Genomic DNA, 27,484 nt, shown 5'->3' with positions numbered 1-27,484 from the left:
TTTACACTGCTTTGGTACTTTTGCTCGCTAGAAAAAGTCTCGAATGATATAGGGAAATATAGCTCATAATAAATTATTATTCAATAGTGCGTTGCTACGGAGTAATTTCAATTAAAATCACAATAAATATTTTTAGGATTTAATTTGTGATATGAGTCCTTTTAGAGTAAGGCATTCTTGATATAAATTTGCCAATAAACAACATGTTGAAAACAATATATTTCAACATCAACTAAGGTTTTATCGCAATTAAAAAAAGACTAACTTCCTCTTGTTGGGTAATTGTATTTTGTCAGGTAATTTTTATTTTTAGTTTTTCTATGAAAATTACATTGGAGATATATTTGAGAGAGACAAAGTGGACTTGTTACTTTAAAAAAGACTAACCATACCAAATGTGGCCCAACAACTCAATCGCACGCTATTAGTGCTTCATGTGCTGCGTGCGGCCCAGTAGTGCTATAGCGCAGAGATGGAGGCCAGCTCGATGCGGGATTGATCCGAGCCACTCGTTTTGATGGACGGTTCGGATCGGTTCAGAATCCATTAAAACGGCCGGTACCAAAACCCTAACCCTATTTTTCCTCTCCTAACTCCCGATCCTCTCAGGCTGAAATGGTGATGACGCACCACGATGGATGAAATCTGATTGTTACATTTAAGGCCCCCTTCTAAACTCCAACTCTAAACTTCAACTTTTTTGTTTTTCGTTAACACATTTCCAAACTACTAAACGGTGTATTTTTTTTGAAAAATAATATATAAAAGTTTTTTAAAAAATTCAAAGGAACCCATTTTTCAAATTTATAATAATTAATAATTAATTAATCATGTATTAATTGCTTTCTCTGCCTTTTTTTAAAAAAAAAATTTCCCATACGAGCATGACGGGGACACGAGCGGAGAGCGAGAGAGCGGCGCGCCTCGTTACTTCCGCACGCCTCTTTTTTCTCTTCTCTGCCCGCCTCTATCTCCTCATCCGGCGACTCCTTCCCCCTCCCCTCACCCTCTACGCACGCCGTCCCCCTCCCCCTCCCATGGCTCCTTCCCAGCACCCTCTTCCTCCGTCCCCTCCCCCTCCCATGACTCCTTCCCCATGGCCAGCAACACCCTCTTCCTCTCCGTCTCCTGTGTGGTGGTAGCGGTGCCCTCCCCTCCGCCGGATCCAGTGGGATGGGAGGCGGCGGCGGCCCAGTTTCCTGGAGGGACGGGAGGGGAGACGGTGGTGGTGGGGCGGCGCCCTCCCCTCCGCCGGATCCAGTGGGAGGGGAGGCGGCGGTGAGATGGTGGTGGCCCGGCATTCGGATCCAGTGGGAGGGGAGGGGAGGGGAGGCGGTGGCAGCCCGGCGTCCCTGCGGCGGCGGCGCCCTCCCCTCCGCCGGATCCAGCGGGAGGCGGCTGCGGTTCGGCAGCGGCAGCGGCACCCTCCCCTTCCGATTTGGTTTTTTTATTTGTGTTCTTGTAGTAGTGTTTTCTCTAGGATTTGGATAAAATTTGTGTGTATATGTTTCAGTTTTCCCTCTCCTATTCAATTTGTATGATGGAATTTCGGATGGGATTTTGGTTGTGTGTATATGTTTCAGTTTTTCCTATCCAATTCAATTTGTATGATGGAATTCCGGATGGGATTTTGGGGCGGACGATTGAGGGGGGGCACGGACGAAAAAACAGCGCACGGACGAGGTGACGATTGGAAAAATACGAATCTTTTAATTAGTTAAGATTACATGCAAGTTGACATCAACGAGTCTTCAGGAACAATTTAAGGCTGACAAATACTATGGCCTGTTGTTAGTCAAGTTGTGTGCATGTATCGTCCATGATATATATGGTGCCTTTCTCTTCTCTCAACTGTGCAATACTAACTGCAACCTAGCATGCATGCATATGCTGATGTTGGGTTGACCCCTGAAGCTAATTAAGCTAGCAGCGATGGCAATTCCTATACCAGTTGAGAACAAGCAAAGCTAGCGCGCTAACGATCGAGCTGGAGTGTGTGTGAATGCAAATGCGCATATATACGGTAATGATGCATCCACACACACACACAACTATATAGTAATAGTAGTAGTAGTATATATAATGCTGCATAGATAGCAGTAAATTAGCGACGATATGATGCATAGGAAGTAAAGTAGAAACAGGAATGATGCATACGTATGTGAATAAGTGTGATGTGTCCGCTCCATGGGAGGCAATCGCCGGGACTATAAATCCATGTTTAGAATTTTTGCTCCTATATATGTAGTATAGATCTTTGCTCATGCACTCTACCGCCCAGCAATCCATATCGCCCTTTCTATCTAGTTTCCATCCCATCATACGATCGATCGAGCAACTTGCTAATTAATTGCCAACTTTTTAATTTGTTTAATGAATCATCTAGTAGTAATTGTTTACAGTCTGCACTTGACAATGCAAGTAGCTAATAGGCTGCCCGGCCGGGATAACACATGGGGAAGTTGGTTGAGTCGATATATATATGATGCATGAGGATTCCATCCATACATACATCACATGCTTAATTATGCTTATTCTTATGCATGCATATGCTGCTCCTGCCCTGGATCATAGATCAGAAATCAGTTTTAGTTAGTTGCGGTTGCAACCTAACCTAGCTTCATGTTGCTCCTGCGCTGGATCATAGATCACAACTCAGTTTTAGTTAGTTGCAGTTGCAACCTAGCTAGCTTCAGGTCGGTGGATGAAAACAGCCAAAACACCACGTACTGGCCGGTGTGGTGTGATTAATTAAACTGCAGGCAGGCAGACTCCCTCCCTCCCTATATATCCATACAACCAAAAATCCAAACTTAACTTAATTTTCTTTCATTTTATTTTCAGTACAACCGGCCGGATCGGACTAGTGTTCTTTCAACAGCTAGCTAGTTTGTCCATACTAATTGGTGCCAATTATATAGGGTAGTAGGTCTCGTCCTCCATTGAAAATGTTCTTTCACAAGCTGGAGTCGATCCGGAGGTCCGAGAAGTTTAATTATGGTTGGTTCACTTAATTTGTTGTCTTTTTTAATATTACCAAAGTTTGGTAATGTTAAAATCTGGCACATATATTGTGGCGTTTACCGAATTTTGATATTGGTAATTGTAAGGGTATGTTTAGTTTGTTACGATACCAAAATTTAATAGGGTTAAAAATGACAATAAATACCCTAAAACATCCACAGAATATATGTTTTTATGCTGTAGTATCTCTGAAGCAGTTACAGATACAGTAATACGTACAGTTTTTTTTAACGGTAAATAATTTTTTTTTGAACAGAAGTAACACGTACAGTTTAGTAGGTGACTTAGCTTGAAGAGCGAGCTCAATAGGAACGGACGATTGGCTTGATTAATTATATGCTACTTCCTCTCAGTGATGGAGCTAGAAAATTTTCGAGCCCGGACATACTCAGATATACATATTATTTGCTATAATATTTCTAACTTTAATCATTTAAAAGAAATTTCAATGGTGTATTTGACGGTACAGCCCAGACAACTACAAGCCACGCGGTGGCTCCGCCCCTGCTTACTCTATTTCACATAATAATATGCTTTAGCTTTTAAATAGGTTCATGCATGGCATGAACTATATGTTCATATTTACGTGGATGTTGATAAAGAGTAAAAAAAAACATCCTGTAACATGGATGTATATGTGATGGAGAGGAAAGCGCCATCTTATCTTACTGAAAACCCCAAGTTATCTAATCAGGCAGGGATACATAAGAAACAAAAGGTGCCTTTTTCTTTTCAAACTACAAACTTTAAAGTAACTAAAGAGAAACCAGCTAAATACTTTAATCAGTAGTGCCAAATTAACAGGGGAGATAAGGGAGGTAAGCTAATCAACAACCACAGTCGCCAGCTGGTTAATGTTACCTCTCAACCTTGCAATTATGCATAGTACGTAGGAGCCACCAATATAATATCATGTGGTATACTTCTTCCAAAGCATAGGGACCCCAATTAATCCTCTCAAAAATAGAAATTATATATATAGCTAGATACTCAATCCATGTACCTACCATCTTCGTTCTGCATACACAAAGCACAACAAACAAACACATGCATATGGTATATTTGTATGGTGCTATATATACTATTAAAATAGGGTAGGTGTGCATGATTTTTATATATATAGTGAATGAAGCAAATCATTGTCCACATATATATGTTAATTGGAACAAATTAAAGGCCAGGCCAACAGAGATTTATATTTTGTAATCTGGGATTGCTTATATAGCCAGCAGTTGTTGCTTTAAACTTGAGGCAACTTCTTATTCAGAATAGTACTGCACAACTAGACACATATATATATGTGCCGACGATTAATTGGAGATGAAGATGAATCTGTGGGTAGCTACATACTAGCTAATTAGTTGTTTCTACTTTCTCCTTATGTCAGCACTAAGCTAGCTTTCTGTAAAGTGGTATATCAAGTTGCTGTTCCAGCGAAAACAAAAGAAAAGAGAGGGACGCACAATTAAGTAGCAATAGATTACAGGCCAAAATCAAGTCATTCATGATTGGTCAGAGACACCTTTGACTTGAAAACACTCAACTATATATACATATATTAGGTTGCTGCTGCTATATAGTGGCAGATGAGCTCGAGTGCAGTGGAGAGGGCAGAGGGACCTCCAAATTCCAAAAGGAACCTAGCAGATTTTGCTTTCTCATATAGATAGCATAGATATGGACCTCTTTTTTTGCTAAGAAGAAGAACAAATTAGTCTAGAATTAATAGTGCCCGGTCGAATTGTTAATTCTCTAACTAATTAATTAGAGCTAGGCCATGTCCATCCCTAAAAGAGAGAAAAGATTCTCGATCGTGTGCCTGGCTACAGATTAATTAGTACGTACATGACAAGATGCATGAATGCATAAATAGCTCCAGGACATCTATCCATGGCTGTGCCTATGGCGAGCAACATTATTCTTGGCAGGGTATATAATATGATTATAGGTGGCTGATGACTCATTGACTAAACTCAACAAGAATGTGGGTTCCAAATGTTCCCATCCAGGTGGTAAACTGAGCGTGAAGTTAGGATAGATCAGATTGCTTTTCCGAAAACTGTCCAGTTCACATAGCTATCACAGAGCGTGAAGTCTAGGATTATGTTTTTTATGGGACGGAGCGAGGGAGTACATACTCCACTGTGCTAGGGTAGTGCCTTGGCTGTAACATGTACTACGAATTTTGAAATGGTTCTATCATAGGCTCTGTTTAGATTCCAATTTTTTCTTCAAACTTTCAAGTTTTCTATCACATTGAACTTTCCTACACATATAAACTTCAAATTTTTCCGTCACATCGCTCCAATTTCTTTAAACTTCTAATTTTCGCGTGGAACTAAACACAGCCATAGTAGTAGTACTAATATTTCATAGGTTATAACATTTTGGGATAGAGGGATTATTTTACTCACCTCATGTATATTAAGACCAAGTGTTCAATGAACTTTGTTAGTAGTACAGTACCATATAACTGTCTGTAAAAGGGTATTAATGTCATTAAGGTAAAACAACAACAGCTATCGGGGATCAGCGCTCTATAATTTGGGATAATTAATTCCACAGAAACGCCAAACACATAAAGAGGAATATTGTATATGATGCCCTCTATGACTATGAGCGAGCCTATATATGCGCCTAGTGCTCTTTTGGCAGTTCTTTAATTTCTTCCTGATAGTATAAACTAAGAAGACATGGTGCAAAACGTACGTATGGTTCAACAATGGCCGGTATAGCTTTATTCGACATTCTCAAACGTTCTTCGATCCTCCAATACTTTGTTTGTTTATCATCTACTAGCTTTATGTTATCTTTGGTTTGTTGTTTATCGTGTAGTCTATCGATGTTTGTCGCATGCCACATGCAGAACATAAACATGCATCAACAAAGTGGAGTAACTAACATATGCATACTGAATGCAAGAGAACTCGATAAGTTACTTCCAAGTTCCACTCTAGTTTCTTTTGTTCTAACAAGAAAAGGGAAAATTGTGAGCAGCAGGCAACCTATTTCCAAAATGTTGACAGATATGTATTTAGAGAAAAGTGCAGTGTCTCCCCTTCACAAACTCTCTCTGCATGTTATGTTTGACGACTCCCGTCAGTCAGGACTCAACTCAAGCAAAATGGGTTCCATACTTAAGCTTCGGTGCATATCAAGCAACATATCTGCATTATCTTTCATCGTTTTTTTCTCTTCCTTCAGTGCCCACGCCGAATCTGCGCTGTAGAGGGTGACCAGGATCCAACCACACTCACTCAGGTTGAAATAGCCTTAGGAGCTAACCACAGCTTCACCTTTTTGTCCACTCCAGCAGTCGCTAAAACAAAAGCAGGAGTTCCACCTAAAAGAAAATATTATCAGTGATCAATTTAGAATCTGTAAACACTTCTCCCTCGGACCAACAATAGCTTTATCCTAGTATCCTCAGCCTGGAAATCTTCCAGCAAAAAGCAACACACATATTTGTAAATGGCGACAAGTGATGCGTTGACATGAGACATGAAGTGCACCAGCTCTAAAATATGAATTACATTTGCATATGGCTAAAAAGGACAGGCTTCAAAGAAAAACGTTTTGGATTTCAAAGAATTTCACATGTACATTTCGTTCGCGCGGTTTGCATACTTCTTACCATTTGGAATTGTTCGTGGAGCCCAGGCAATGCCAGTTATATCACCTGATTACATAAAGAAACATATCACTGTAAGATTGCAGCATATATCTAGCAAAGATCATAACAGGAAAAGGTGTAAATTATAGCCTAATGTATCAGCACTGCATAACTTTATCGAGTGAAAAGTAGTTGGATTCTAAATACTAAATTATGATCAAATTTCTGAAGACAGCACAAAGTTGAGACCATCTGTTATGCAAGTAAGTATTGGTATAATCCATGGACTTCATGGCCATGATCTACAAGTAGTCTGCAGGATCATTGAAAAGGAAAATAACACATGAACATTGACCACAGAGTACAGAGTATGATGTATTGGCCCATGGTAGTCAGTTCTTAACAACTCGGGACTATTGTTGAAAAGGATAGGTTGTGACTCAAACACAAAAAGGTTCACAAGAAAAATAAACAGTGTCAAATCTTCTGTGATTCAGATCTTAATTACTGCCGTCTCCCTAACAATTTATTAGGTCCATTTAGTAGTAAAAACAGTGTCCAATCTGGCAAATCAAGAAAGAAGATGGCACATACCTTCATGTGCTTTCTCAGCTGTATCAAGAACTGCACCAGTTTCCACACATAACCATTGCAGCGTTGATCCACTTGTTGTGGCCAGAACTTTCTCATCAGGAGATACACTCATGTGATCATACTGGCAAACAGAACCTTTTGAATCATGGAGAGGAATTGGCAAAACTCTCAAGGTTTTAGGGTCTTCATCAAGATGGTACCTTACTACAAAATTGACAGAATATCAACTTGTGAGGAAGGAGAGTATCTGAGAAAAAGAGAACAGTACAAGGTGTGCATAGACTTCTATAATGGCAATACCAAGAACAAATTTATTTTCATCAGGACATTTGTATAAATTCATAAGTGCATTCTGTATAAACATTTGGTAGTGATCAATCAGCACAGCATCTAACAGAAAGGAACGGCATGAGAATGGCTGGGAAGCAACTTGAATACTTGATTACAGAGGATTGCGTAACCAGGTTTGATACTTAAAAAAAATGATAGGTCCTCTCAACTTTTGTGAAGTCAGGCACAAAGACAACTATAGATGCACTTTGAGCATTCAATAAGTGGAAATGAAAAAAAAAATCAAAAATATAGGAGTTGTTGCCGTGATCACTTTCAGAATTCAAGTAAACAAGTTTTTACTGTTATAATTTATGAACCCAATCCCAACTTATTGCTTCAAGCCATCAAGGATATGGTGGTAAGCGGCATAGAACATAACATTTTGATTAAAATAATAGAACATACCATTAATGTTCCATACTCGAATTGTACCATCTTTGGAAGCTGTAATAATCTGCTCAGAATTCAGAGCGAAACACAGGCAAGTAACAGCGCTCTGAAAAAAGGAGACCGTCAGCTTCTCATATGATTCAGAACATGCAAATAAATTTGTAACACGTCCAACAAGACAAGGGGGGGGTCTTACTTTGTGACCCTTAAGTTGCATAACTTTATTGACCTCCTTCACAGAGCTATCCTTTGAATAAACAATCTCCCACACCTACTCAAATAAATGGGAAAAGTTATATTGCCCGGATATCCTGGCAAGGATATGCTATAGTTCCTCAAAATAACAGCAAAACTAACCTTGACATCAGCTGTAAAAGCTGCAGCAGCTATGAAACGGCCATTTGGGGATATATCAGCCATATTATTTTTCAATTGATTGGTGTCGACTGTTCCCAACTCCTTTCCACTTTTCCCATGCCAAATTTTGATATCAGTTGCTGCATGACAACTCAAAATATCAACCTTAGTGTGAGATAAAAGGAAATCCATGTAGCGTGCACAACTTAATGGCATATACCTTCAGAGCAAGAAATCAATATTGTGCTGCCATCACCAGTCCCATAGGTTGCACGAGCTGCCGCAAGATTCAGCACTGACTCCTTGCCGTGAATCTTACGGTGTTCCCACTTTATCTCAGGGGGAGAAAGCTTGCCCTGCTGTTTGTTTCCGCCAGCTGGAGGAGCACCAACATCCGCATACATGTAGAGAGATGAGCCTAAAAGTGCTTGCGCTGCCACAACAACTGATGATGCCCCTTGTGAGAAAGCAATAGCTGTAGGATGTGCCCCAGCGGGCAAGTTGATCCTCAGAATTCTGCAAAACCCCCACAATCTCATACTCCAGCATAAGGAAGTAATAAGAAAGAATAATTCGTGCAGAATTAAAAAAAAATCTTACTTAAAGCTCTTGCTTGAGACATCATCAACCCTGAATACTCTGACAGCTCCATCCGCACATACTGCAACAGGAAGCAGAAAGTTATAGATGTAGACATTAGAATTTGTAGTAGCAATCACACTTGGTTGATGAAGTGAAATATGGTAAACTGTATGTGTGGTGCCAACTTTGATTTGTTAGCAATGAGAAACAACAAAACATGTGGCATGATATAAGATGAGAAAATAAGAAAGGCAGGACACGAAACAAGAGAGGTCCTGCCTCGTGGTAATATGGTGTTGAGAAAGTAGAGCGGAAAAAAGCTGACCGGTGGCCAGGTTGCAGGCATCATCGGAGAAATGAAGTGCTGTGACTGAATCAGTATGCCCCCTCAAAGTGTTGACATCAAGATGGTGGTGCTTTTTTGCGGCGTCCTAAAAGAAAATCATGTTGAGATCAATGACGGTTATATGAAATTTGCCGACAAGAAAGAAATACGGTAATATGACATTTTCGGAGAGGAATGAAATAGTAAGGAGGCTTGTGCGTGTAATGCCTAAAATTTATAATGGATAAACATATCAAATTTGGTAACTCAGATTACGGAATTTGCAAGCGGCAATGAGGTTACATTTAAAATCGTGGGTGGAAGATAGTACTAGCATATAGGCGGTAGTAATAATAAAGAAAAAGGAAATATTGTGGCAGATTGAGCGTAATAAAACGTTATATGGCTAGGCTACAAGTGATTGGGAGCGGGTAATAGCTAGCTTAACTAGTAGTGGTAAGGAATAGTAACAAATTGGCACGGTCGACACTCGACAAGGGCAGCACGAACGGAGGGATCGGATCTGATATCGGAAAGAGAGAGCTAAATACTACTACTACTAGTATGATATTATAATGTTATACACTAATAGTTTTGAGTTTGATTGAGATAAGGGCATGAGGAATGACCTTATCGACGGCGTGGTGAGATCGCTGGTGTCCCTTCTTAGGCTGGTTCTGGTTGGATGGTCGAACTTGCTTGGGCTGGTCCGGGGCGGCGGCGGTGGCGGAAGGGGGGAGATGGGCGATGGCGGCGCGCTTGCGGCGGAGGTATCCGGAGAGGAAGAGGAGGGCGATGGCGGCGCCGAAGATGGCCGAGAGGAGGGGCAGGGACACCAGACTCGCCGCCGCCATGATCTCTCTCTCTCTCTCGGGTTTAGGGTAAAATTGGGTTTGGTTTGTGTGCTACTCTACTGATGACGAAACTCTCAGCGGATGAGTCCGTACTGCTTTACCCTTTTGCTTTTGTACTCACTGCCGCCCCGGCCCCACCAACGCGTATGTAACATATATATTAAATGTTTCATGCAAAATGAGACAGTAATAACATGTAATTAATTGAGTTTTAATTATTACAAACTCGAAAAATGGATTGATCTGATATTTTAGAAAAACTTTCATATAGAAAGTTTTTGCACGAAACACACCGTTTAGCAGTTTGAAAAACGTGCCACGAGTATCAAAAGTTTATCCAACTTTTGCTGGAGAAAAAACAGGGCCATGCTTGTATTAGTGTACTACTCTAGAGGAGAAAAAAAATAAGAAGAAGAAGAAGAAAGGAGTAAGTTCATCTCCTGTCTCTCAACTTCACATCGAGTTTGTATAACATCCTCGATTTTTAATACTAGAAATCTCCACCCCTTATAACTATTTTAAACCATGTAAAGTAGGTCCAACGACATTATAGAGAGTTATTTTTGCTTACGTGGCAAATTGATCGGGCCCACTCAATGGGTCAGTCACCATTGATCAGACCCACATGTTATGGGATACCTCTCTTCCTTTTACAATCCTCATCTCCCCTCTACTCCAATCACTCATCACCTCTCCCCACTTTCCTATGTCTCTTCATGTCGCCCTACGTGGGGGAGGGGCGGCAGCGGCGCCTCACCTTGGTGCGGCTGACATAGAGAGGAGACAACCAACAGTGGTGGTGAACGGTTGGGACAACCTTGTCACCTGGCTGCACACACAAGTTTGCAACCACCAGTGCCATCGACCTCCGCCTCATCGACGGCGGCACTTCCACAGGCCCAATTCACTGGTTGCTGTTGTCGTGGGCGAGCGTGCGCAGTGCAGGGATTCTTGTCGTGCATGGAGAGTGCACCATGTTGGCGGCGCAATTGTGCACAGTGAAGGGCGCGCCACCCACACACAAGCTCCAACTCCCACCGCCCCTACTACATGCCATACTCTCCCTGCTCCCCTGCCTCATCTCCCCGCGCCACATCCCGTAGCCCCCCGCGCTCCTCCTCGTGTCCCTCTGTCTCCTACTCCATGACCACACGGTCACACTCATCTCCCGTGTCTACCCCTTCGCGTCCCTCAGGGCCGAGATCTCCTCAAGGCCGCCGCATGGATGGGGAAGATGATGATGGGGGCACAGCAATGGCGTCGAAGACAACGAGCACTCTATCATGGGAGGGATGAAAAACGCGTGCCAGGGGCTATGGGACGTGTCGATGGTGATGTCCGTCGAGCCGACGCCAGTGTCTGCCGGTCAAACAAGGAGAAGAGGAAAATGGTTGACGCTACCATCTTGATGTTGCATTGATGGTCGGCAGAGACCACACGGATGTGGTGCCAACGAGGAGAAGATAAGGAGTATTTATTTATTTTTACTGACTAGGATGTCACATCAGCTAAAACAACCCTCTATACTATTATGTGATCTAGTTTGCACGATTTTGAATATTTAAGGGTAAAAATTTGGGATTGAGGATGTTTTGTAGGCCGTCGTAAAGTTCAGGGGCGTTACCTATTTCAAGAAAAAGCACGGGCAGAAACAAACTTGTTGTTATGGGCCGCGTCGCGTCCTCTTGTGTTAGGCCTGTCGCTCGCTTTTCCTTTCCTTGTCAATTCCGTTGATCGAAAGGTCTTCAAATTAAAGCCCAGCCCAAACGCATATGCAGCACTCTCTTTCACAAATCTTTTATCGCTCCATCCTTCTGTATAAAAAAGAATCAAGGAATAAACAAGGTATAAATAAGCTATGGATAAAAAAAATAGAACGCGATGAAATGAAAAGAACGTAAACTCAAATTTAAAATTAAATTAAGTTTCGGAATTCAAACTTTTGCTACGGTCATGGTTGCATCTCTAGCAAATTTTCCTCGGTATAAACAAAAGAGAGGAAGATTGATCCGCGAACAAGTGCAATGGAGGAGAGATTGGTCTGCGAGCAAGTATGGTAGAAGAGATTGGTCTTTTTCGACGCTGGATTGAAAGGCTTAGGCCGCGTTTGAATATCCCATTATTAACTTATACTCCCTTATTTTTTATGTGTATGCTTCTTGAACTGCTAAATGATACATTTCTTTTTTTAAAATGTTTCTATAGAAAAGTTGCTTTAAAAAGTCATACTGGCCGTTTTTTTAAGTTCTTTCGCTAATGCTCAATTAATTATGTGCTAATGAGTTACCTTGTTTTTCATGCAGGATAAATGGGTTACAAACCAACACGTTTGAACACAACCTTAATGGTTTTGCTATGTTTATTTAGGTTCTTTGTGAAATTGCACCTCTTTTTATACACTTTACAACCCCAAAGCTAGGCAAAGCCCTAGTAGTTTTCCAGGTAAAAAACACACACCAAAGATTGTTGCTCCAACCAGATTATGATTTTGACATAGGACTTTCACAAAGAACCCAAATAAACATGAGTTCACATGGGACTTTTTTACATTTTTTTTCACTTGAGATTAATTAATTTGACTCCTAGAGAAACAAACACCTCCTTTGTTTCCAATATCTGTCGTTAGTACTAAGTTTAGAAAACATGCATGCAAATTTGATGAGCATGATTGTGCAATACCATGTATGGGTGCCTTTTTTGGATTATGGAAATTAAAATATACAAATTTGATGAGTATGAGAGGGTAATACCATTTTACAGCATTTTTTTGGGGATTGGACAACAAAGAGGATTCATGCATGATGGGAGCAATGAAGATGGGGAAAATATCTAGAACAAACTACATGTATATGGTGTAAACTTGAAAATTAACGTCAAATAGAAATGGAACGTGGAAAAATCTTAGGTTTTCCTTTTTTTTTTAAAAAAAAGAAACTATGGTACTTTTTAGGTTTGCACTACATATTTTTCCATAAAGATGAATGCTGTGACTTTCTACTTGCAATGCGTGATGAACTCCTTTCTAGTACTCATAAGTGATGAACTACAAACAAATATCGGGCCATCGACTGGTTTATGAGTTCTACATTTAACATATCCATCGTTGTCTTATTGGCTCGTGAGAGTAAAAGAAAATTTAAGTTTTAAAGCCAAATTTTATAGTTGATTTTGATGTTTTCTCGTCATGGTTTTTGCAGCATTGTTTTTAGATCGCAAAGAACAAAAACATATGTAAAAGTTATATCTGTAAATTAGTTTCTGTATATTGCTTTGTTCAATTTTCTGGACTTATCAGGCGTGGAGAAAACGATGGATGGATGTGTTAGTTTCCTGGCTCACACTGCAAGGATGGGACAAAGGTTTGGTTAAATTAAATTGATTAATCATGCTTTGCATTTCTGCGCAAGCTAATTAACAAGCCTCACTGAATGGAATTGATCCAGCAGGAGGCAGACATACTGTAGTGATTGAAAAGCAGCAAGCTTATTCCAGCAGGAGCAGGTGATAGGCTGCTAAGCTAGCTAGCAAGCATATATTCGATTCGATTCGACCGCCCCCGCCCCGCCCATTAATTTCTTCATTCTCATCAGCATCTCGATCGATCCATCGGCAGCTGGCCGGCATCAAGCTCTTAACTTAATTAGCTAGCTAGTCTCTCCCTCCCTCCACCGCATATCCATCCCCCACCAATTGTAGCAGTAGCTAGCTCCAAGAGCTTCTTGTCCATGAATTGTTGATCTCGATCGATCGATCTCTGCTGCCTGCTAGCTAATGAATAAACAATAGCTAGTCTATATATATATATATATATATATATATATCGATCGACCATGTCGTCGTGGCTGCAGCACAGGCGGCGGTCGTGGACGGCGCGGTTGCTGTCCTCCGCGTCGCTCCCGCCGGCGCGCCTGCTCGTCTTCTTCGCCATCGTCATCTTCTTCCTCTCCGTCTCCTCCTACGTCGACTACAAGGCCATCGAGCGCCGTGCGGAGATCGGCCTCCGCGTCTTCGCCGCCCCGCTCGCCGCCGTCACCATCTTCCTCCTCTTTCTCGTCCTCCAGCATCGACGCCGCTACTGGACGCTGCGCCGCCAAGTACACCACCACCATGCATATGCTGATCAGGCCGAGGCTGCAGGGAGCGGGTCGCCGTGGGTTGTGGCGCTGCTGCTGCTGCTGTTGCTGCTCATGCTCTCCTTCCAATCCTCTGTCCATTCCATCTGGTTCAGGCCTCTCTGGGATTCTGCTGATTACTAGTAGTAACTAGCTACCTACTTCTACGGTTCTACTCCACCTTGCAGCTATAATTTATTCATCTACCTACCTAGCATATACTATATATTATCTATCTATACATACAGGAATTAATCCATCCATATGTAATACGCTGTCTCTTATTTGATCTCTAGCTCGTATATACTCCATCTGTTACACAATGTATGCATGTATGATACAACTTATATTCCCGTATTGATACAATAGCAATATATTACTACTAGAAGGATTAATTGCATCTGTATACTACCACGCGTCTTCAGTTCTGCTCTATTTACTGGTTCAAAAGAAATTGCACTGCAAAACTGTTCATGAGAGACAATGTGCTAAAAAAAGAACACTTTACACGTGTAGCCTAAATATGAATATGTTATAGTAAATGAGAATTCATTTTTACGTCTTTAATTTATACAGTTATGAGGTAGTACACTAGTTATAACAAGAGTTTACTGTAGTTCGACTTGAATAATTAATGTCGACGGACTATGTAGCCATGTCCATATTGTTGTCTTTTTCCTAGCTCTTACATGTTTCTAAATTCGCCAATCTTCTTTTTCGATACCTTGGCGTTAGCTAGAAACCTCTTTGGTTTTATTTTTCCTTTACACATGGTTCTTGGCTACAATATCGGGCAATATCTGATATACCGTTACAACTATGGCTTCTTTTTATAACAATAATCATTCAATGTACGCCTAACTAGAACCTATAAATAATATTTTAATCTAAAGTTATAACGACTAGAATAGTTAGCATTAACACGTATCATTGTCCTATTGTAGCTGCTTTTCAATTGACGTCATAGAATCTATGGCATTAGCCGCATCTTTAGTGTGCCCGCTAATATGTTTAAATTGTTTTTATTTGTAAAATGAGATTTATATAATTTTTGTGAAGAAGTATACATCAATTATAAATACTCTCATAATAATTGTTCTTTTTATATTTCTATACATAATATTTGGGGATTTGTCCCACACCGTATATATTTGAGTATTTAGCAGCAAGAGCGGCTGTTGGCTGTGTGCTGCACAACACTAGATAGGGGATGTAAATAATTTCCGTAATTGAAAAAATGCTCTCATAATACAAATTCATGAGAGTAGTATAACACATGTAAAACAAACAGGTAATAACTCAAGTAAGTAGTACTTAGAAGTAAACAACACGGGGAGTATATATATATCATGAAAATGAGAAAGGAAACAAATAAACAACTAGTGGTATTGGAATGTATTGATGTAAAATAAGAATACGGAGTTGTAGAGGGGGGCAGAGTGAAAAGGGGGGGCAGCAAGCCAAGCATCGCGTACTTTCCCCGCAACCCCAAACAACAAGGAAGGAAGACGCTCCTCCCCTCCCATCTCTTAAACCCCAAAAAAACCAAAATAAAAATCCTCCTCCTCCTCCGCCTCCGCTTCCCTTCCCTTCCCCGATAGAAATCCATCCCTCCCGCCGCCGCCGCCGCCGCCGCTCCTAGGGTTCCGGCACCTCCCCGAATCCCCCCCTCACTTCGACCCCTGTTCGCTTCACCCGCCGCCGCCATGGCGGAGAAGCTGAGGGATCTGAGCCAGCCCATAGACGTCCCGCTGCTGGACGCCACTGTCGCCGCCTTCTACGGCACCGGATCTAAGGAAGAGGTATTCTACTTCTCCGCCCGCTCGCTCGCCCGCGCCTTGCGTGCTTCTTCCCCGCCACCGCCGCCGGACAGCTTCCGAGACTTAGGGTTTACGCGCTTTCTTCTCCTATGCGTTCCCAACCCTATCCGCTCTCACCGCCCGCCAATGCCCTCTCAACCTTACTCTTTTTCATCCTTAGGGTTTCGTATTTACTGGAGTATGCGTCAAGCTGGGCGTTGCTGCTGCTATTATAGCACCGTTTATGACCCCCCCCCCCTTCACGCTCTGTGTTTGCTGTTGCTGCCCTGCTGCATATTCGTTTATCCTTTTATTTTAACCTCCTGCCAATATACAATGTCATTATCACCTTTAATGTGTTTCTTCCTACCATTTTTTTGATTAAGCAATGTCATGCATGCATCCATATTATCCTTATGTGCCTTTTTTCTTCTTTCAGAGGAATGCCGCTGATCAGATACTACGGGATCTACAGAATAATCCAGATATGTGGCTGCAGGTGGTCCACATTCTGCAGAATTCTCACAACTTGAACACCAAGTTCTTTGCCCTCCAAGTAAGTTTCCGCACCTCACTAGTTAGCCATGTTAGGTTTCTTTGCAACTCAATAAAGATGGCTGCCATTTCTCTTAATGATTAGCATTGTAGTAAGATATTTTTTCATCCCGTAATACCTGCACTTTACCTTACACGTTTGCTTATATGATTGTAGTGTAACTGTGTTAGGAGAGGTTCTCATAGTCACCATATCCTATATTTGAGCATTCAGATTGTTCAACAGTGTTGAGTGTTTTATCACTTATGTACTACCACATTATAGAGACGAATCAACCCTAGGAGAAACACATGTTGCTTATTTGCCTTCGCAGGCCTAGCGCATAGGCTAGATTGAATACATACATAGGCCATGCTTAAAAAATTTAAATGCAGGATGGTAGCATGAAGTTTGTACAGAACCCTGTTTACAGTAAAAGTGGATGCTTCCTTTTTTACAGAAATAGATGGAGACCTAAGTTTCTAAATATCAGTTTGCAGTTTTTGTGCTATGCTTATTTTTTAACATGCTGGAGAAACATGGTTTATAATGGCCTCTATTTAGAGCAGTGAAAGGTGACATGTTGGTTCTATTGTTTCACCAACAGAATAAAAAGAGCTTCTCTTTTGCCACTTCAGAATCTCTAATCTCTTTCACTATTCAAATAAGGCTCATCTCTTTTTTTGCCATGACTCCATCATCACCCTTCTCTTTTTGGCAGAACCACAGAAATTGTTTAGGGGCCATATGGTATGATCATGCAACCCATAGTTATGTGCATCAGCCATAAATAAAACCTGGGTTTTCTGCATCTACAAGCTAGTTTCAACATGATGCTGATGCTTGCTCCATGTTCATTTTAAATTAGGAGATCCCAACCTGGGATGTCTCTGTGCATGCATGCTAGTGCTACATCTTCACTTGTAGCTGCGAAGTTCATTCTGTGTCATTTCCTGATTTTGCTACACATTTTAGGTACTTGAAAGTGTTATAAAGTATAGGTGGAATGCATTGCCAACTGAACAACGTGATGGCATCAAGAATTACATATCTGATGTTATTGTCCAGGTAAGGACCAACACATTTGACAAATCTTTTATTTCATCTGGCCCATGAAAACAAATCTCATTCGTGTATGCCTTTTATGTGCTCTTTCGTCACTCTATCAGCTCTCCAGTAATGAGGCTTCTTTTCGGCAAGAGAGACTTTATGTTAATAAACTCAACATTATACTGGTGCAGGTAAGCTGTACCGTTTCAGTCACCTTTTAAGTCATAGCACTGCTTGTTATTATCTATTTGTTCATCTGGCAAGTCAACTGACTTGTATTATTAATTGTTGCAATATAATAGGTTCTGAAGCATGAGTGGCCAGCTAGGTGGTCATCTTTCGTTCCTGACCTTGTTGCTGCTGCAAAGAGTAGTGAAACCATATGCGAAAATTGCATGGCTATATTGAAGGCAAGTTGAGTTATCACCTGTTTCTGTTTAACAACATGGAACCAACTACTGACTCTGCGATTTGCAGCTTTTAAGCGAAGAAATTTTTGATTTTTCAAGAGGTGAAATGACACAACAGAAGATTAAAGAACTGAAGTCATCACTTAACAGGTTGGTTCTTGTTACCATCTTTGTCCTTTTAGGGTGCTCTGTATCTATATATATTAGACCACAGTCAATTATTTTGACATATACTTTATTGCGACTGCTTTTTGAACTGATGCAACATTATTTTCCTTATTGTTGAACAGTGAATTTCGTCTTATTCATGAGCTATGTTTATATGTCCTATCTGCAACACAAAGACCTGAGCTCATCCGTGCTACACTGGCTACACTTCATGCTTTCTTATCATGGATACCAGTGGGCTTCATATTTGAGTCACCTTTGGTATGTAGCTTATTTCTAAACTTATCAGGAAAGATCCTACATAGAATTTATCAAATCATGTCTTATTTTTCTTCATATATGTTTGTTAGCTGGAGACATTACTGAAGTTCTTTCCTATAGCTGCTTATCGGAACCTTACACTCCAGTGCCTTACAGAGGTAAATTGGTGATGTATTTCCTGCTGTGTCTAATTAGCAATGTTTCTAACTGCGTATGTTCCTAATGGAGTAATAAAAAATGGACCATATCCATTAGTTTGGTTCAGTTTTTTTTTTCTATATATCCTTTTTGAATGGGGGCAGTAAACCAGCCCTATTGCATTTGAGAAACATGTAACCTTGTTGGTTTAATACCCTATTTATCTTTTGTATATATGGATCTTGCAGGTCGCTGCTCTTCAGTTTGGTGATTTTTATAATGTGCAGTATGTGAAGATGTATACGATTTTCATGATGCAGTTGCAGGTAAAGAATGTCTTCAGGAATCTGTTGCTTCCTTCTTTCTAAAGTATCCTCGCCCTTTCCCCCTCCTTTTAAATATGTACTTATGAACGACCCTTCCATAACATGTATAGGCTATTCTTCCTCCTGGAACAATTCCTGATGCTTATGCTAATGGCTCCAGTGAAGAACAGGTATGGCAGTGATTACTTCAATAACAGTCGGTCATAGGAGTCTGGTTGATTTCTCATTTTTTAAATACCATTGAGGTACTGTATTAATAAAATGTATTTTCCTTGGTGCAGGCATTCATACAAAATCTAGCTCTTTTTTTCACTTCTTTCTTCAAGGTAGGATTTCTCACATTCTCTGTATGCCTAACTATCTTATTTTTTGAGATAATAAAATTGCACACTTAAAATATATGAAACTTTCTTTGAGATGCTGTAACTAATTAACCTACTCTTTTGATGTCATATTCCCAGTTGTGACAAAAAAAGCTGATTTGTTCTTGTATTGGCCTTGTCAATTTATACACTGAAAAAATAACATAAATGTTAGTTACGCCGTACGAAATCATGATTTAGTTTCAATATGCTCTGATCTCTTTATTTGGTGATACATTTAGAATCACATGCGCATATTGGAGGCATCTCCAGAAAATAGAGCTGCATTACTTCTGGGCCTTGAGTACCTCATTGGAATTTCATATGTTGATGACACAGAGGTTTTTAAGGTAAGTAATTTATAGCTAGATTCGGTACATATATGAATGGTTCAAGAGAGATGCATATCTTATAATGTTGGCCGATTTGCAGGTGTGTTTGGATTACTGGAATGTGTTTGTTTTAGAGCTATTTGAAGCACACAATCAAATGGAGCCTGCAGCATCTGTAAACATGATGGGACTTCAGGTGTTCCTCTATGAATTTTTTACATGAATTCAATGGCTTTGATATATTCACCTTTGCAATTCATGCACTTTTTGCAAACTTTTCCTTCTATTTCACTTGTTATTTCTTGTTTTGAAGTGCCGCACTCTTCTACTACATCGTCGACTCATCGCACATATGAATAATCTGTAGGCTCAGATGCTCCCTGGAGTTGATGGCACCATCACAGCTGTTCAGCAGAGGCGTCAGCTTTACTCAGGCCCACTATCAAAATTACGAATGTTGATGATTTGTCGGATGGCAAAACCAGAGGAGGTACTGATTGTGGAAGATGAAAATGGGAATATTGTACGTGAAACAATGAAAGACAACGATGTTCTTGTCCAGTATAAGGTTAGTAACAGAATGTGTAGCTATTTTCCACCCCTGTACACAAATTGTGTCACATACTCCGTGCTTCACCTGTTTAATTTAATTGTCAAACTTATGTGTTGCCTCCTTTCTTTAATTAATTGTTTTGGCAGATTATGAGGGAAACACTGATCTACTTGTCTCATCTTGATCATGAGGATACAGAGCAGCAAGTATGTCTTGTCTACAGATATTTTCATTAAAAAAACACATGCTATAAATATTATGCTTTGTTCATGCTATGTGATATCCATTGAATTTGTTCCATTTCTATGTTGAGATAGCGCAAGTTGTGGCTTAAACCTGACTTCAAATGATGACAACACATGGCTTTAGTTTGAAAGTGCCTACTGTAATATTAGTAGTTAGTAAGCTACTTGTTGGTCAAAGCTCAATTCTGTGTAACCTAGGAAAGTTATGTGAGCAAGCTCACTATGTGTAGCCCAAGAGCAATTAAAAATGTCTACTTTTTCGATATAATTGTTGCACAATTTCTCCATCTGGTTTAGTGCTTTGTACGAAGTTAAACCAGAAAACTACAAATTTGTTTTGGGATCCCAGATGCTGAAGAAATTGAGTAAGCAATTAAATGGAGAAGACTGGAGTTGGAATAACCTCAATACTCTCTGCTGGGCAATCGGATCAATATCTGGTTCTATGGTGGAGGAACAGGTTTGAATAATCATACACTGTTCCATTCTTTTTGTCTTTGACAAACGTTAAGGAGGACTAATATTTAGCTTTGTGATAATTTTGACCATTTCACGCAGTGCTGAAATTCTTAATGGTTTCTGTGGATCTTTTTCAGGAAAATAGGTTCTTGGTAATGGTTATTCGCGATTTATTAAATCTCTGTGAAATCACAAAGGGGAAGGATAATAAAGCTGTGATTGCCAGTAACATCATGTAAGCATTCATCTCAACTACCCATGTTTATACTAACAAAATTAAGGTTTGACTGATCTGATGATTGCTTTGTTAGGTATGTTGTTGGTCAGTACCCAAGATTTCTCAGGGCTCATTGGAAGTTCTTGAAAACGGTGGTTAACAAACTATTTGAGTTCATGCATGAGATGCATCCTGGAGTTCAGGTCAGTGTGCATTCACATGTAGTCTGTTGTGTTGGTGCAGAATCACTGTTTTGCAGCCCTTGTAGTGTGGAACTTAGATTGGAACTGCTTGCAGCCATCTTTCCTTCCATGATCTTAATAACAAGTTACTCATGTATCTGTTGTTTGATCATCACACACGCTGTTTGCTGCTATCTCCAGTTTGTGCAAAGAGTTTAATGCCTCAACACTTCTGTTAGTGTTGTATGTAATGTATGCCTTGCTCTGCTGATTGCAGGATATGGCGTGTGATACTTTTCTGAAAATTGTTCAGAAATGCAAGCGCAAATTTGTCACACAACAGGTAAATTCAATCACATTGCTTGATATCTCAAACTCTTATGTGGATACTTTGCTGCTATTTCATTACAAATTATGTTTTACTTAAAGCATGTGCTGAATTTAATTTAAGCACATGCATCTAATTTATGCTAATATGCACCGGTGACACACCAACTTCATGTTTCTTTGTTATCTAGGTGGGCGAGAACGAACCATTTGTTTCTGAACTGTTGTCCAGCCTTGCCACGACAATTGGTGATCTTGAGCCGCACCAGATTCATACGTTTTATGAATCGGTATGCTTAAAAACCAAATAAGTAAAACACAATTTCAATCAGAATAGTTTATCATTAATATTATTTTGTGCTATCTGATTTTGCTGCTCAGGTTGGCCACATGATTCAAGCTGAATCTGATAACACTAAGAGAGATGAATACCTCAAAAGACTGATGAGCCTCCCTAATCAGGTTCCTTATTCTACATTCTTAGTATGCCTTTATACTTTTTCTGGAAAATGTAGTTTTGACAGGTTTTCCTATCATTGAACAGAAATGGGCCGAGATAATTGGACAGGCAAGCCAAAGCATTGATATCCTGAAGAACCAGGATGTTATTAGATCTGTTCTTAACATCCTGCAGGTAATTTAATGGAGCCTGAGAATTTCATTTGTCTATTGTTTTGAAATTCGCTGTGTGAACTGCGGTATTATTTCCTTTCTTTTGTTGTTTTTGTTTTTTCTTGATGTTCTTTTTATTTATTTATTTTATAATTTGTAAAGCTTCAAAGTTAGATCATCCACCTAGTAGGAACTGAACTGCGTAGCCAGGTGTATGCTAAGTCACGAACTGGTAGGGACATTTTTGTTCATTATAGCTCACTGAACCAATTTATAGAGCATGCTTTTTCTTGTGAGATTGTGCTTGGGAACTTTGAAAATATTTAGGGTCAATTTGCTGTGTAAAACTGTAGATATCATACATTCTAGAAAATATTTTGCAATTGTTGTTTGTGTGTTACCTCTAGGTAGTTAGCCAGCAATTGCACTTGCTTGCTTTTGGTTCCTCTGTGTGCTTCGCTGTCTGTTGAATTAAAACATTATTCTTTGTGTACAATGTGCTGTTTTTAGTGTAATTTTCAGTTTCATTTACCTTTTGCACAACCCTCCTTGGTCTTAGATACTGTTGGTTTTTTGTTATTTCTCCTGGTGTAATAAATATTGTTATATGTGCTTGCAGACAAACACAAGTGTTGCTAGCTCACTTGGACCACACTTTTTCCCGCAAATTTCCCTAATCTTTCTTGACATGTTGACAGTTTACAGGTATTTTGTTCACCGCTTACTGTATTTTATTGCTGTATTATGTTAACTCTTAGATAATGGTACAGCATTTTCTTGGAAGTACAAAGCTAATCAAGTATTACAAATCTGGGGCACTCGGCGGGGTAAATAAATTGAAGCAACTGACTAAAACAATTGATGGAAAATCAAATCTCGATACACATTATATTGCTAAATCTCAGTATTGTACTACATAACACCTTCCGAAGTTAGATCAAGGTCTCAGATGAACTGTTCTTTGGGATTGTCCTGCCTGGTGCCTGCCCATGTAAAACTTGGTCTCTCTTGTATGGCAATATGCAAACAACCACAACTTTCTGGGGCCTGCAGAATTTGGCCCAGAAAGCAAGCGATCATGCTAAATTTGCTCCAATCTACTAGTTAGAATTTTCTTTTTTGCCATTGTGCCTGCCATGTTCTGATTATTCTTGTGGTCAAGGTTGATTTCATCTTGTTACGCCTTTAATAATACTTCATTAGCTAATACCATCTTTTTTGTTCGTGCATTGTTTTCACATCAGAATGTACAGTGAGCTTGTATCAAGCACCATTGCTGAAGGGGGACCTTTTGCCTCAAGGACCTCCTTTGTAAAACTCCTTAGGTATGAATTGATGGTTTCTCTTTATCAAGGACCTCCTTTGTAAATCTCCTTAGGTATGAATTGTTGTTTTACTAAATTATGCTCTATATGTGACAGATCTGTCAAGAGGGAAACATTGAAATTGATTGAGACTTTTGTGGACAAAGCTGAAGATCTACCACACATTGGGAAACAGTTTGTTCCTCCTATGATGGATCCTATTCTTGCTGACTATGCTAGAAATGTTCCCGATGCTAGGGAATCTGAAGTTCTGTCCCTGTTTGCGACGATCATAAACAAGTATATGCCTCCAACCTGATAATGTCTTTGTTTTTGTAGATGTAAATTAAAATGTGTTTTTATTATTTCAGTTCGTAGGAAATTTCTTCCAACTGTACATCTTGTTGCACTGTCTGTTCTGATATTCCTTTCCAGTAATCATCATTTTAATGTTTATTGTAGATACAAAGGTGAAATGCTTGAAGACGTGCCTCGCATATTTGAGGCTGTTTTCCAGTGCACTCTTGAGGTAGGAATACCTATTAAGCTTCCTTTTTCACTCTATCCATAGTTAATATTTTTAGATTGAATTAATAATTTGTTCTGTCCTGTCAGATGATCACTAAAAACTTTGAAGATTACCCGGAGCATCGCCTCAAATTTTTCTCTTTGCTTCGTGCGATTGGCACCCATTGCTTCCAAGCATTAATTCAGCTTTCAAGTCAGGTTAGTACCAACTATTTAAAACATCATTCTTCCTTGTTGATTTAAATTTACTATTGAGTTCAGATACATCAACATATTATCTTCTATTCTTCTGTTTTATCTGATTATTGGATTGTTATCTTATTCAGCAATTGAAACTTGTGATTGACTCTATCAACTGGGCATTTAGACATACAGAGAGAAACATCGCAGAGACTGGTCTCAGTCTATTGCTGGAAATTTTAAAGAACTTTCAGGTAGAAAATACAATCCACAATTTGCTACCGTTGCATAATATTCTGTTAGCTTATGTTTTTTTTACATGATTCACTTGCAGGCCTCAGGATTCCAAAATCAATTCTACAAAACTTATTTTTTGAATATTGAACAAGAGATCTTTGCAGTTCTGACAGACACATTCCACAAGCCTGGTTTCAAGCTTCATGTTTTGGTGCTGCAGCACTTATTTTGTGTGGTATGTCAATATTCATTTTTATCTGTTCTCTTTTGTTTGTATGGATACACTTAATTATTAATTTTCCTAATTTGTAGGTTGATGGTCTGACGGAGCCTCTCTGGGATGCATCCTCAGTACCATACCAATATACTGACAACGCTATGTTTGTCCGAGATTACACAATAAAACTTTTAGGTTCATCATTTCCCAACATGACACCTACTGAGGTATGATCCTTCTTTTGCAGCTATCCTGTGCTTCTGTGGCCATCATAGACCTAACAACTTTTCCCGCACAGGTTACAAAATTTGTTGATGGGCTTCTTAGTTCAAAACATGACCTTCCAAGCTTCAAAAACCATATTAGGGATTTCCTGGTGCAATCAAAGGAGTTCTCGGCTCAGGTAATTTGCCCCTACCCCTTGACACTGGCATGGACCTGATTTTTCACAATTCAAAGGAATTAGAGGAACCAATACTTCACTATACCAGAAATAGTAAGAACATAGTTTATCAGAAACCAACAGTTGCTAATTACCAGAGAGTGGATGTTGCCACGTGGTAGTATGGTACCAACTTGAGAAAACAATAGATATGGAATCATGTGCCAAGTATAGCGTTAATGTTAGGGCCTTTACAATGCATAAGTGCCCATTTTTTATTTGTTTTCATGTTACTTGCTGTTGAACTCGTCTGATGAGTTGTTTCATGTTCGTTTGGTTAGGATAATAAGGATTTGTATGCTGAAGAGGCTGCTGCACAAAGAGAGAGGGAGCGTCAACGAATGCTTGCCATTCCAGGGCTTATTGCCCCAAGCGAATTACAAGATGAGATGGTTGATTCATAATTCTGTGATTCAGCCTTGCTAATCCAGTTCCATTTCTTGCTTTGGCCTCCAAACCTCTGGAGCCCTCAACATCCCATTGCCCAAGTTCTTCCAGGGTGGTGAAAGAAGGTGCCTGCTGTAATTTTATTTTCGGTTACCTCCACTTGGTGCTGATTGCGAGATTTCTGCTAGTCAATAGGAAAGGCCAACTCAATTTTGTCGCAAGAGCTGTTTCGGACTGCCATTGGTTTGCAGTATGAGCTGTCAGGTTAATGTGATGACAGCAGCTCTTGTGCTCCTGTATTTTGCTAACATTGCTGCGTGTGCGGGGCCATCATATAGTATGATCACGGTACAACATTGTATCATGATTTTTAGTTTAGTTTATAGATCGGCCGCATTCTGTATTGTGGACAAGATTCAGGATAGAAACTTATATTCGTAGTGTACTATTTTGTGAAATATGTTCTTTTTACATTGCCCGCATATGTGCTGTTTGGTTTCTTTTTGACGCTCGTGATTTGTCGAGTCTGTATCAAAGTCGGATCGCCCGCGTGTATTACCCACATGCATGGAGCGAATCTTTGGCGTCACTTTTTTTTCTATATTAACGCAAGTTCTGAACGAATTACGATTTGATTTATGTTTTCATATTCAAGCCTGATTCTTCAGGAGCGTTTGGGCTCCAATAAGTGTGTATAGGGGCTTGTTTGGGGGAGTTTTAAATTCTGAGAAGTAGTCCGTGAGAACCGGAAGAAGCTGAGAAACCTAGCTTTTTCGGCTTCTAGTGCATTTTCTGGATTCTATAATTACAGTTACTTAGAATCTGAGTGAAAAGTTTTGACTGTTTGAAGGAACTTTTGATTTTGAAAGAGGCTACAACTTGTCGGAAGGAACCCAAAACAAGCCCTATGTGTTAGTTGCTAGTGGAGTATGGGGATTTTTCGTTTGGATGATGGTTATATAGATTTTTGATGCGGTTTTCCTCTTCCTCCTGAACAGTGCACTGCAAACGGGAAGTTGGAGAAGTTTCTCACTTTGTATGAAATGTGTGAAAACGTGTCATGTTATTTGATGCCAGCTACTGCGACTTTTGTTTTACGACGCAGTGTGTTAGAGCGGGGATGTATTGATCAGTTCGTAGCTCATTAGAAGCACAACCAGCTGAAAGGTGTTTTTTTTTTTTTCATGTGTGAAAGAAAGATATGGTTTTGAGTATGATTTGTACTAGCTTGTTTAGGCAGGTGGTGAATGGGCCATGCTTTCCCCATTCTGCTGTGTCGGATGATCAACTCTGGGAAATTAAGCACTACCGCGACAAATTGAGAGATTATTACCCGACAAGGAAAAGGACGCGCGCATGGGCCGCAAAACCGAATTGGGCAGCTGCTTTTGCTTCCTCGCTATCTAGAGAGCTTGAGCTAGCTAAGTTAGCGTCAAGCTACTCCGCGGATTCAACAAATTAATCGCATTCCTACATGTAACAATGAGTATGCATTGCTTAATTTTCTAGTGGTCAGTTGAGCAATATGTGATGCCGATTAATTCATGAGGATGCATATGCATGATTGCGGCAGGACTCAAGTCTTAGCCAGGTACATATGATATGATAATAGGGTAGCTACTGAAATATCAACACCTAATTAAGATAGCCTGTAGAAACAAAAATAGGCAAATCAAATACTCCAATTTAAGGTAATTAGAGGCCTTATGGTCATTCTGAACAAATATATTATCACTCATGCATGTCTGTTGCCTATTATTGATCATCTGACTTGGACGTATGGAAAGCAGCTGCCAAATAGTTAAAAGATTTTCACTTGGCGTGTAGGCGCCTGTTTCTGTCTACTACTAGTATACTTGTGACTAGTCACGTTGCATCATGGAATAAATATGTATGCACACAGAATTGAATTGAATTATGAGATAAACGACGGAGCTAGTCAAGATGATTAGGTAGAAAGGGATACTAGTCTAGTTTTTATTTTAGGAGGATTATTATACATATGCCTGAATTCCAAATTGAACTCAAC

General features: G+C 39.9%; 3 protein-coding genes across 3 annotated transcripts; 2 read left to right on the top strand and 1 right to left on the bottom strand.

Moving 5' to 3' along the window:
• Window positions 1–5,918: 5,918 nt before the first annotated feature.
• On the bottom strand, window positions 5,919–10,149 carry LOC127768971 (uncharacterized). Its single transcript, XM_052294646.1, has 10 exons — window positions 9,848–10,149; window positions 9,219–9,324; window positions 8,912–8,972; window positions 8,532–8,827; window positions 8,312–8,451; window positions 8,151–8,225; window positions 7,970–8,060; window positions 7,232–7,435; window positions 6,659–6,703; window positions 5,919–6,367 (listed from the first exon to the last, which is right to left on the bottom strand). Exons 1-10 carry the CDS (start codon window positions 10,070–10,072, stop codon window positions 6,282–6,284), a joined length of 1,329 nt encoding a protein of 442 aa, XP_052150606.1. The 5' UTR covers window positions 10,073–10,149; the 3' UTR covers window positions 5,919–6,281.
• A 3,422-nt stretch (window positions 10,150–13,571) lies between these two features.
• LOC127768161 (uncharacterized) lies at window positions 13,572–14,989 on the top strand. Its single transcript, XM_052293697.1, has one exon. The coding sequence runs from the start codon at window positions 13,903–13,905 to the stop codon at window positions 14,326–14,328; it is 426 nt and encodes a 141-aa protein (XP_052149657.1). The 5' UTR covers window positions 13,572–13,902; the 3' UTR covers window positions 14,329–14,989.
• Window positions 14,990–15,677: 688 nt separating this feature from the next.
• Window positions 15,678–26,079, top strand: LOC127766684 (protein EXPORTIN 1A-like). Its single transcript, XM_052291800.1, has 32 exons — window positions 15,678–15,986; window positions 16,423–16,539; window positions 17,494–17,586; window positions 17,688–17,759; window positions 17,871–17,978; window positions 18,046–18,128; window positions 18,269–18,407; window positions 18,497–18,565; window positions 18,794–18,871; window positions 18,982–19,041; window positions 19,153–19,197; window positions 19,476–19,583; window positions 19,666–19,761; window positions 19,933–20,133; window positions 20,265–20,324; window positions 20,713–20,823; window positions 20,960–21,057; window positions 21,134–21,242; window positions 21,499–21,564; window positions 21,740–21,838; window positions 21,930–22,010; window positions 22,093–22,182; window positions 22,780–22,865; window positions 23,405–23,485; window positions 23,582–23,764; window positions 23,927–23,993; window positions 24,080–24,190; window positions 24,319–24,426; window positions 24,507–24,644; window positions 24,722–24,853; window positions 24,925–25,029; window positions 25,350–26,079. The coding sequence occupies exons 1-32, from the start codon at window positions 15,891–15,893 to the stop codon at window positions 25,470–25,472; spliced, it is 3,213 nt and encodes a 1,070-aa protein (XP_052147760.1). The 5' UTR covers window positions 15,678–15,890; the 3' UTR covers window positions 25,473–26,079.
• The last annotated feature ends 1,405 nt before the right edge of the window (window positions 26,080–27,484 follow it).

Source organism: Oryza glaberrima, chromosome 3 (genome assembly GCF_000147395.1).
Source record: "Oryza glaberrima chromosome 3, OglaRS2, whole genome shotgun sequence".
Classification (NCBI taxonomy): Eukaryota; Viridiplantae; Streptophyta; class Magnoliopsida; order Poales; family Poaceae; genus Oryza; species Oryza glaberrima.
The sequence above is the reverse complement of the archived record's forward strand: the minus strand, read 5'-3'. Positions and strand labels throughout refer to the sequence as shown.